This window comes from Gigantopelta aegis, chromosome 12 (assembly GCF_016097555.1).
Source record: "Gigantopelta aegis isolate Gae_Host chromosome 12, Gae_host_genome, whole genome shotgun sequence".
Taxonomy (NCBI): domain Eukaryota; kingdom Metazoa; phylum Mollusca; class Gastropoda; order Neomphalida; family Peltospiridae; genus Gigantopelta; species Gigantopelta aegis.
Genome location: NC_054710.1, coordinates 15,509,842 through 15,522,244, shown reverse-complemented (window position 1 = coordinate 15,522,244; position 12,403 = coordinate 15,509,842). Strand labels below are relative to the sequence as shown.

Genomic DNA, 12,403 nt, shown 5'->3' with positions numbered 1-12,403 from the left:
AGAGAGAGAGAGAGAGAGAGAGAGAGAGAGAGAGAGAGAGAGATACACAGAGAGAGAGAGAGAGAGAGAGAGAGAGAGAGAGAGAGAGAGAGAGAGAGAGAGAGAGAGAGAGAGCACACAGAGAAAGAAACAGGAATGATATTTACATCGAAATAAACACAGAAAGAGAGAACCGGAGATGGATGGATATAGAGAAATAAACAAAGAACGGGATATACGTATAAATCTACATTGGGCCTACAGTAGAAACACGATGGCCAAAACCTATGAGTTGTGTCTCCTTGGCACACACACACACACACACACACACACCAACCAACCAAAGATGGCGGGGAGCAGGGATTAAAAAAAAACAGAGAACCGATTCATCAAGATTCTTAAAAAAAAAACAACGTTACAACCATTACTCTCGACAGGGCTGGTTGTCAGTCCCCTGTGATATAGTAATAATAAATTAATTTTTTTTTTTTTTTTTTTTTTTTTAAACCCGATTTGCTTACCTGTGAGTCGTAGTAGACAGGGAAACCCGGACCATGTGAGAACTTCACCATGAAATCTGGGACGTCGTCGTCGTTGTAGTAACCAGCCGCCGGCGTGCTGCACACAATAACAGTCACAACAATACTAGTTAGTAATATTCCACATTGATACCTCTTTCCCCGCCCCCCCCCCCCCCCACCACCACCTATAACAGTGCTGGTGCACATACACCCCCACTACCCGTGTAGGTGCCCCCAATGCAGGGCTCGAACTTAAGAATTTATCACCCACGACAATTAAAAAAAAAAAAATGCCGTCGGCGAAAGGTCCCACCGACGGCATTTTTGAGTATGCCGACGGAAATTTTTAAAAACAGACCTTTGCAACAAATAAATTTGACTGAAAGTTTATTGACATAAATTGAAGAAATATGACAACTGTATACACATGTTGTCATATTTCTTCAGTTTATGTCAATAAACTTCAATAAACAAGAATTTATTATAAATGGACTACTAGTATAAGCTAACATTTAACGGAACCTGGTGTTTCTGAGACGAGGTTGACCAAATTTTCGGTGAATATTACATGAAAATTGTTCTGTGGATGACATTAAATTGTATACAGTGATCTCGCTAGTTGAAAATTAAAGGAGGATGGTCGCGCGACACCCCCACACCACCATTTAACCCCACCCCCCCACCCAAAAAAAAAAAAAAAAAACCTACAAAAAACCCCACAAAACAAACAAAACAACAACAACAAAAAACAACAAAAAACAACCTAACAACAACAACAAAACACCCCCACACAACTTAACAGAAAAAAAGAAGAAGACACAAGTGAACGTTTGGTTACCGTATATCATTGTGTGTTGGTCGACTTTGTGGAAATACCTATCCCTTATTTTGCCCCTCAGTATCTGGTACTGAAAAGTTGGTACGATATAAAAGCTGCCTTATCTTTTATACAATGTTAGTTAAAACATAGTTCAGTAAAACGAAGTGTCGGTCTGACATTTACGGGTATTCGGTTTGCTAAAGTTTTAATATTATTATTCTAATAAAGATTTTAAGATATCTGAAGAATACTAAAGAATTGTTTTAAGTGATCTCCTTCTGTGGGATAATACTTTTCTTTTCTTTTTATTTCCATCTTCATCGAATGAATTTTCCGACGCCATATAACCGTAAATAAAAATGTGTTGAGTGCGTCGTTAAATAAAAAATGTCTAGCCTTCCTTCATCGAATGAATCGATCGCATTGATATCGTCCGAAAAAACCCCATCCCCCCCCCCCCCCCCCCAGCCTATGCCCTTGGACTGATCGATGTTTATCAGTGTGAAATAAGTGTGCATTTTGAAATAGCGGAGCTGGGTGTTGCAAATTATAACAGGAGTACTAGTTCTAGCCCGAGTACTCTGACTGTAAGACCGGCCTCGGTGGTGTCGTGGTTAGGCCATCGATCTACAGGCTGGTAGGTACTGGGTTCGGATCCCAGTCGAGGCATGGGATTTTTAATCCAGATACCGACTCCAAACCCTGAGTGAGTGCTCCGCAAAGCTCAATGAGTAGGTGTAAACCACTTGCACCGACCAGTGATCCATAACTGGTTCAACAAACGCCATGGTTTGTGCTATCCTGCCTGTGGGAAGCGCAAATAAAAGATCCCTTGCTGCTAATCGGAAAGAGTAGTAGCCCATGAAGTGGCGACAGCGGGTTTCTTCTCAAAATCGGTGTGGTCCTTAACCATATGTCTGACGCCATATATAACCGTAAATAAAATGTGTTGAATGCGTGGTTAAATAAAACATTTCTTTCTAACTGTAAGAGAGCTAGACGGACATTTAGACATAAATACGCTCTCATTACAGTCAGAGACCAAGCTATGTAATTTTTTGGCAATCGCCGACCACCAAAAAGTAGTCAAAGATTTCCGCTCTAATACCATAACAATCCTATATTTGACGTCAAATACATTGACATCGACCATTTTCGAGTTCCTTGATTAAAAAAGAAAAAAAGAAACCCGTTCTATCGGCAATCTTCATTTGGAATTGGACAATTTAACAAGTACGAGTGGTACGTCATATAACGGTATGCATGACTGTGGCGTCATATTCACTTGTTAGATCCTGACATTAAGAAAATATGGCGCTTTACCACACGGCTATGTCCCACCCCTCCCCATCTCCGCGTGAAGTCAGATGATTATATATGTTTTTCATCCAGTTCCGTATGTGGAATGTTTATATGCAATAAAGTTTTTATCTTTTATCTTTTTTATCTTATATGGTGAATACTCTTATTGAATGAATGAATGTATGAATGAAAGAATGTATGAATGAATGAAAGAAAGAAAGAAAGAAAGAAAAAAAGAAAGAATGAATGAATGAATGAATGAATGAATGAATGTTTAATGGCACCCAAGCACAAAAATATAATACTCTTATTGACATACATTTCCTATTGTGACGTCATATTTGTAAGATTATTACGTCATATTTGTAATTGTACGATTGTTACGTCACAGTGTGAAGAGTCCTATTTATATGATTGACAGGTCATCATACTCACTTGTACGATTCTGACATGGGGAAGGAATAGTTCCACAGAAGCTGGAACGTGCGGCCGTCCACTGCGATGACGCTCGAGTTGAACATGGGAAGGATGATGTCGACGACGTGGTCGCCGGTGATGTCGACAAGAACTGGCGGCGTCATGACACCCTTGTGACTGTCCGAGTGAATCTTCTTCGCCTGAAAATTTTAAGTTTGTTTTGTTCAACGACACTACTAGAGCACATTGATTTATTAATAATCGGCTATTGGTTTGTTTCAAAGTGTTTTTGTTTAACGACACCACTAGAGCACATTACCACAAGGCTACGTCCCACCCCTCCCCATCTCCGCGTGAAGTCAGATGATTATAAACTGTTAAAGGCAGCGTCACACAGATTACGTGACTTGAAATGTACACTGTATATATGTTCCTTTTCAGCTAAGGTCTCACTACACAGATGTCATCTGCCATTGAAATCCATGTTAAATTGCCCAACTTCAAATGAAGATTGCCAATAGAACGGGTTCTCGTTGGCACTAACAACATACACCACTGCAAACATACATTATATAAGAATTTATTTTCACTCCAAAATTGAGAAGATTTCCGTCTCAGTTTGTTTTTGCTATATGACAGCATCTGGCTGTAGTACCGGTCCGAACAGGTGGTTCATTAACCGATTCACTCCGGCTGTCTCAAAGGCTATACACTCATGTACCAAAAGGTCAATGGACAATATTACAAAATAGCATGGGCAAAATACAGCCAGAAGGCTTACAATTAAATATACATATTGTTTTAATTCTTCACCATTTCCTAGAAGTGAATATGTGAACCATAACTTGTGTCACAATTAGGAACTAAAGTGGACATGATCAATGAACTCTCACCCGGAAGTGATCTGTGTAGTGAGACCTAAAGGCGGCGCTACACGATATGAGGGCATCGTACGATTTCCAAGCAGCCGGTGAACTCGTAATGTCTGACACAATCGGCTATTCTCGTACAAGCCACTCGTATCGTGTGACGTCGACTTAAGGCTCGCTACCATAACACCGGCCACGGTGGTGTAGTGTTAAGGTTCTAATAGACCAAATCAATTCCTATTGCCGATAATGTTAACGTTTACTAATAAAACTGACATAAGCAGCGTATGAACACACCCAGGAAGTACAGCAATAAAAAATTTAGCACCTCACAGCTAATCTACCTGCAAGAAAATGGGGGTCACATACCATTTAAGAGATTTAATTAATGTTTTTAATAGCAACCGTCATTTTTGCTGAAAATTGCAGTTCCATTTTTTGGGGTACCCCGCATTAGTTTAAACCTCTGGTATATACTGCATAATAAATAAAAGTATATTTATTTATTGTCAATGGATAATAGTATTTGCACAAATAATCAATGTCACATATTACTACCAATCACACCCACAGCTGCTTTTACTCCGTAAATATTTGACGGTGCACCTTGACACGGAACTCTCTCCTTTGGTACTATGCAACCTTAAGGAATTGGACTTATGGCTGTCATATACTGGGTTCGCATCCCGGTACCGGCTCCCACCCAGAGCGAGTTTTAACGACTCAGTGAGTCTATGTATGACGACCACACCGTCTTCTTTCTCACTAATTACTAACAATTAACCACTAATCCAATGTCTTGAACAGACAGTCCAAATAGCTCAAATGTGTGCCCAGGACTGCTTGCTTAAACCGTAAGTTAATATAAACGAGGGAGTGAGGCATGGGGGCCATGTCCACAAATCGCACTACTCCCCCTCCCCCCCCCCCCCCCCCCCCCCCCACCACGTTATGTAATTTCCTGTAGCCCCACAATTTTACTGACTGACTGATTGATCGATCCATCCATCCATCCATCCATCCATCCTTCCATGCATCCATCCATCCATCCATCCATCCATCCTTCCATCGATCCATCCATCCATCCATCCATCCATCCTTCCATCCATTCATCATCCATCCATCTATCCATCCTTCCTTCCATCCATCCATCCATCCATTCATCCATCCATCCATCCATCCTTCCTTCCATTCATCCATCCATCCATCCATCCATTTATTTTTATATTTTCTAAATTTTGAATTCAGTATATCTTCCTTCTCCATTTTCCCCTTTAACAAATGTTCCAATGAGACCTATCCATCCATCATTCCATTCATCCATCCATCCATCGACACACACTGGTATATCAAAGGTCTGGGTATGTGCTGTCCTGTCTGTGGGAAAAAAGTAAAGTTTGTTTTATTTAACGACGCCGCTAGAGCACATTGATTTTTTATCTTATCATCGGCTATTGGACGTCAAACATATGGTCATTTTGACACTGTTTTTAGAGGAAACCCGCTGTCGCCACATAGGCTACTCTTTTTACGACAGGCAGCAAGGGATCTTTTATTTGCGCTTCCCACAGGCAGGATAGCACAAACCATGGCCTTTGTTGAACCAGTTATGGATCACTGGTCGGTGCAAGTGGTTTACACCTACCCATTGAGCCTTGCGGAGCACTCACTCAGGGTTTGGAGTCGGTATCTCGATTAAAAATCCCATGCCTCGACTGGGATCCGAACCCAGTACCTACCAGCCTGTAGGCCGATGGCCTGCCACGACGCCACCGAGGCCGGTTGTCTGTGGGAAAGTGCATATAAAAGATCCTTTGCAGCTAATGGAAAAATGTAGCGAGTTTCCTCTAAGAGTAGACTATGTATCAGAATTCTCAAATTTTTCACATGCAACAGCCAATCATTTGTAAAAATCAAAGTGCTCTAGTGGTGTCTTTAAACAAACAAAAACTTTAACTCTTAAGCATTCATTTACTCAATGTAATATATACGTACGTACGTATGTATGTATGTACGTACGTATGTATGTATGTATGTATGTATTGATGTATGAATATCTACATATTGTATGTATGTCGAGGTTGACTGTTACATGCATAGATATTAACGCACTGGCCAGGGGATAATTAAATCCTTTCTGGCCTCACAAATTGTCCCATGCCGTTGCTGCATAAGCAGTGTATGAACACACCCAGGAAGTACAGCAATAAAAAATGTAGCACCTCACAGCTAATCTACCTGCAAGAAAATGGGGGTCACATACCATTTAAGAGATTTAATTAATGTTTTTAATAGCAACCGTCATTTTTGCTGAAAATTGCAGTTCCATTTTTTGGGGTACCCTGCATTAGTTTAAACCTCAGGTATATACTGCATAACAAATAAAAGTATATTTATTTATTGTCAATGGATAATAGTATTTGCACAAATAATCAATGTCACATATTACTACCAATCACACCCACAGCTGCTTTTACTCCGTAAATATTTGACGGTGCACTTTGACACGGAACTCTCTCCTTTGGTACTATGCAACCTTAAGGAATTGGACTTATGGCTGTCATATACTGGGTTCGCATCCCGGTACCGGCTCCCACCCAGAGCGAGTTTTAACGACTCAGTGAGTCTATGTATGGCGACCACACCGTCTTCTTTCTCACTAATTACTAACAATTAACCACTAATCCAATGTCTTGAACAGACAGTCCAAATAGCTCAAATGTGTGCCCAGGACTGCTTGCTTAAACCGTAAGTTAATATAAACGAGGGAGTGAGGCATGGGGGCCATGTCCACAAATCGCACTACTCCCCCTCCCCCCCCCCCCCCACCCCCCACCACGTTATGTAATTTCCTGTAGCCCCACAATTTGACTGACTGACTGATTGATCGATCCATCCATCCATCCATCCATCCATCCTTCCATGCATCCATCCATCCATCCATCCATCCATCCATCCATCCATCCTTCCATCCATCCATCCATCCATCCATCCATCCATCCATCCATCCATCCTTCCTTCCATCCATCCATCCATCCATCCATCCATCCATCCATCCTTCCATCCATCGATCCATCCATCCATCCATCCATCCATCCATCCTTCCTTCCATCCATTTATTTTTATATTTTCTAAATTTTGAATTCAGTATATCTTCCTTCTCCATTTTCCCCTTTAACAAATGTTCCAATGAGACCTATCCATCCATCATTCCATTCATCCATCCATCGACACACAACTGGTATATCAAAGGTCTGGGTATGTGCTGTCCTGTCTGTGGGAAAGTGCATATAAAAGATCCTTTGCAGCTAATGGAAAAATGTAGCGAGTTTCCTCTAAGAGTAGACTATGTATCAGAATTTTCAAATTTTTCACATCCAACAGCCAATCATTTGTAAAAATCAAAGTGCTCTAGTGGTGTCTTTAAACAAACAAAAACTTTAACTCTTAAGCATTCATTTACTAAATGTAATATATACGTACGTACGTATGTACGTATGTATGTATGTATGTATGTATGTATTGATGTATGAATATCTACATATTGTATGTATGTCGAGGTTGACTGTTACATACATAGATATTAACGCACTGGCGCAGGGGATAATTAAATCCTTTCTGGCCTCACAAATCGTCCCATGCCGTTGCTGGGACTCGAACCTGTGGCACCGAATCGCCCGCAAATTGCAAGACTAAGCACGATACGCTCTGAGCTATCGAAGCTTCCATAAAAAGGAAGTTCTTTAACTCAACCATATGCATGGGGCCTACAATCTACGCGGTCGATCCCGCTTACGTTCATGAAACAGTGGGCAAACCTGGCACTGGCTAGTATGTATTGATGTATGAATATCTATATATTGTATGTATGTCGAGGTTGACTGTTACATACATAGATATTAACGCACTGGCGCAGGGGATAATTAAATCCTTTCTGGCCTCACACATTGTCCCATGCCGTATGTATCTATGTATGTACGTACGTACGTACGTATATACGTACTGACGTATGTATGTAGGTACACGCATACACACACACACACACACACACACACACTCACATATAGATAGATACATACATACATACGTATACGTATACATACACATACACACACACACACACAATATATATATATATATTCAATATACTCACTTTCTCGATCTGCCCCTTTAACAAGTGTTCCAGCGAGATCCTCCAAAGTGCCCCGGGGTGGGTCTCTCCCCCCGTCCCGAACAGCACCACCGCCGTGCCGTCGAGTTGGGTGTACACCTGGGGGGAGTAGTACGACTCTCGTTTGTCCGGAACTCCCACCCACTGCAGCACCGCACCGGTCTTTCCGCTAAACATGACGATTCTCCCTGCTAACCTGTAGGCACTTCCTGAAAAGAGAAGTTAAACAAAATATAGTCGGCTGCCAGAAATGCGGTTGCGGGCACTAAATATCAAGTGAATGGGTATGTCCCTTTAATATATGGTCTTCCATAAAAGGTGTTCAAACCGTAATATGGCATCAGACTAGGGTTATCCACCCATTTGGTTGCCCAAAATACGGAAACGAATGCGAGAAAATATAGTTTTCTTGTTATGTGATTAATGGCTGGGTAGCTGCTTTGTATGCTGAATTGTTACACTGGGTTTGACAGGTAAGAGGATGCAGTTAGTGAATATGTGCACTTGGTTTACACTGGATACTGCATACTGTCTCCCACAGCACCTTGAAGTCATGCAACATTTGTATAAAATGCACAGAAATGGGTGTGATTCGGTCCCTTAGCCCACGTGTGTTTCTTTACATTGATATAACGTAAAAAAGAGATGGACAACAGGGGTCGTCCTTTTGAGTGTTCATTGGCCCCAGGCAGGTAAGGTTTCTTGTGAAATGCCAATGGCCTGGTGAAATTAATAAAAGTGCTACAGCCACTGGGGCTATATGAGAAAACATAGTGTAATTAATTGTGGTCTGAGACCATATTGCTCGAAATAAAGACCACTCTGCAAAACACAATACATGATCCTTGCATGGACGCTTTAAGCGTTGACACTAAAGAATGGACTTTTAATCCATTACAGTGGCGGATCCAGAAAATCCATTTAGGGGGGCCTCGGTGACATGATGTGGAATGTCAAGGGAACTTTGGAGGTGGTTTGGAGGGGGATTGTAAAAAAAAAAAATGAAAATTAATATATAATAAAATTATAACTATCGCAAAATTTAGGGGCCCGCCCCTTCCCACCCCCCAGATCCGTCTCTGCATTAGGTTCACCAATCTAATATTACAAGAATTATTTTACAATATTGAGTCGAATAAAGACAATTTTGTAAACTAATATTACAAAAAATTACCGAAAGCTAATTTGTGATAAACAGATGATATACCCTGACGGTGCATAATTAAAACAAACGTCCCCAGCGTAATTAGTTCAGTTAAATTGCATGGAATTCGAATTCCTTGGGTGATTATAATGAAAAGCACTTATGTTTGTTTACTATTTCTCATGGTGACCATGACAGTGTGAACAAAAGTTACATTGGTCTTAGTAAAGGGAAATAACTCGTATTATTAAGTATATACAGTGAAACCTCTTAAAACGGGACCCTCAGTAAACCGGAATTTCCTCAAAACCGGACGTTTTTCGCGGCCCCTTTATAAATATCTGTACAGATGAGAACCTGTCTAAACCGGATACCTCTTAAACCGGATTTTTTACCGGTTTAGGGGGGTCACTGTATTTGTCTTGAACGAATGGAAGCGAATGCACATTAAAATAATTGGTAAAAACGTTTCTATCGTGAGCTAGGGAACCCATACCCCTTCCCTCCGCGCCTGCCCCACACCATCCTGATACGAAGTCCCCCGTGTACCTGGATCTTGCAGCGGGTCGCCTCCGTGTACGGCGATCACATCCGGTACACCGTCGCCATCTACATCCGGTATGAGCTGCGCAGTGTAGAGATTCATGATGCTGTTCCGCGCATCCTCGTCATCGAACCGCCAGATCATCTTCCCGTCCTTACCGCTCACAGCCTCAAACACCTGCAAACACAGACACAACTGAACGGAAACCCGATATAGATACTAGTATATTATACTTAAAACAACCAAGTCGTTTTCACATGTCGGGGCGGGACGTAGCCCAGTGGTAAAGCGCTCGCTTGATGCGCGGTCGGTTTGTCAATGGCCCCGTGAGCAGGCGCGGATCCAGAATTTTTTAATAGAGGGGGCCCAAAACAGGTTGTAGTTTTTGAAAATAGAATTTAAAGGTCCTTGACAGGTGGACGGGACAACTTTGCATTTTTGTATATATATATATATATATATATATATATATATATATATATATATTGTTTCACCAAAAATAAGGGGGGGGGGGGGGACAGTGGCCCCTTGGGCCCCGCCTAGATCCGCGCCTGTTGAGTGGTACATAAATGGGAATGGGAACTATATTAACGTGTCCGTCTCGAAGGTTCAGGCACGCCCATCCCGAACTTAGCCTCTGACATCGCCAATAACCAATTCCGGGGCAGGAGGAGTGGTACATAAAAGACCAGATATGAATGTACAATCTGGAAGATAAACTATACGTAGCTTCCTTCTTTAATTTTTGGCGGACCGTTCAAAATTACGCCTAAATTCCTTCATCAAAAATGCGCACCAGTTCTATTTGGCTTAATCCTACGGGACTTCCAAATTCCATAGCACCATACCACCCTCCGCCTGTTACCGGCCCCGGTCGGACTGCTGGTGCCCCCTTGCACCTGCCAGTGCAGCCCCCCCCCCCCCCTTCCAACCCACTCCACCCCTGTCCTGTCCTGGACGGAGGAGCCGGCCGAGGTCGGCACCTGTGCCCAGGACAGGCGTGCGCTACAACAGCTTGCTCTGAATGTGCACGTTAAACACTCTGACTTGACCTGTACAATCTGGACAAAACCATTAGCGCATTCAGGTCTCACTACACAGTTCACTTCCGGGTGAGAGTTCATTGGTCAGACCCACGGTGCACTGTAGTTCCTTGTTGTGACATATGTTGTGGTTCACAAATTCACTTCTGGTAATTGGGGAAGAATTAAAACAATTTTTATTTTTCATTTTGCATTGACTTTTTGGGATATGGGTGTATATTGGAAGAGGCGGCCAGAATGAGTGGGTTCCTGAACCACCTGTTCGTACCTGTAATACAGTCAGATGCGATCATATAGCAAAAAACCTGACGTGAATGTTCTCAAATTTGGAATTAAAATAAATTATTATATATATATACTCTTCAAAAAAAGTAGGGGAACTCTAATAAGAATTTACAATTGCCAAAATTGTAAGGTATATTAGCTGTGGGGAATGGTTATATGATAATAGTGAATTAATTGGGCAAACATTACAACCGGTAGTTCAGTATTACAGTAGGTTTTATGACCACCAAAGATCTTGAAGGACGATTGGGGTCAGAAGTGAAATTTGAAAGTTGACGTTTTTTTTGTTTTTTTTATCAGTAAATCGCAAATTCAAAGAATAAAAATTACTAAAAACAAAACAATAACAACTGTATGATCAACAGAATGAAAAAGATTGACAGAAATAATGTTCTACAGTGTTTAATCGACCTTCTTGGAAATTGTCAAAATCGAGAATGACACCACGCACGTGTAAGGGGCACGTGTACGGGGCAACTGCGTGATGCATTTGCAAACTATGGAATGTGTTTCGGTGTGTTGATAAACAGACCTGAACGCTCTTTACTAGGATGTCTGTGTTCAAAACGTATGTTCTGTCTAACATTAATATTTCAGGTTCGCCTACTTTTTTTTAAGAGTATATAATGTATGTTCGCAGTTGTGTATGTTGTTAGTGCCAACGAGAACCTGTTTTATAGGCAATGTTCATTTTGAATTGGGCAATTTAACATGGATTTCAATTACAGATGAAATGAATGTAATGAGACCTCGAATACATATCTCTATTAAAACAAGACAGTGTTCAAGTGATCGACTGCTCCCGTGAAACTAATACATAATAATGTAAGGAAGGAAGGAAATGTTTTATTTAACGACGCACTCATGACGCACTCATGACGCACTCATGACGCACTCAATACGTTATTTTACGGTTATATGGCGTTGGACATATGGAAGGAAGGAAGGAAATGTTTTATTTAACGACGCACTCATGACGCACTCAATACGTTATTTTACGGTTATATGGCGTTGGACATATGTAAGGAAGGAAGGAAATGTTTTATTTAACGACGCACTCATGACGCACTCATGACGCACTCATGACGCACTCATGACGCACTCAACACTTTGTTTTACGGTTATATGGCGTTGGACATATGGAAGGAAGGAAGGAAATGTTTTATTTAACGACGCACTCATGACGCACTCAATACGTTATTTTACGGTTATATGGCGTTGGACATATGGAAGGAAGGAAGGAAATGTTTTATTTAACGACGCACTCAAGACGCACTCAACACTTTGTTTTACGGTTATATGGCGTCG

At 41.4% G+C, this 12,403-nt stretch overlaps 1 protein-coding gene across 1 annotated transcript in view; it reads right to left on the bottom strand.

Annotated features, from left to right (window-relative positions):
- Window positions 1–12,403, bottom strand: part of LOC121386932 — a 33,887-nt gene that overhangs the window by 7,970 nt on the left and 13,514 nt on the right. The window contains exons 4-7 of the mRNA XM_041517983.1: window positions 9,773–9,944; window positions 8,062–8,288; window positions 3,058–3,239; window positions 501–597 (exon numbers count right to left, since the gene is read on the bottom strand). Coding sequence (XP_041373917.1) covers window positions 501–597; window positions 3,058–3,239; window positions 8,062–8,288; window positions 9,773–9,944 — 678 coding nt within the window. The remainder of the gene's footprint in view (window positions 1–500; window positions 598–3,057; window positions 3,240–8,061; window positions 8,289–9,772; window positions 9,945–12,403) is intronic.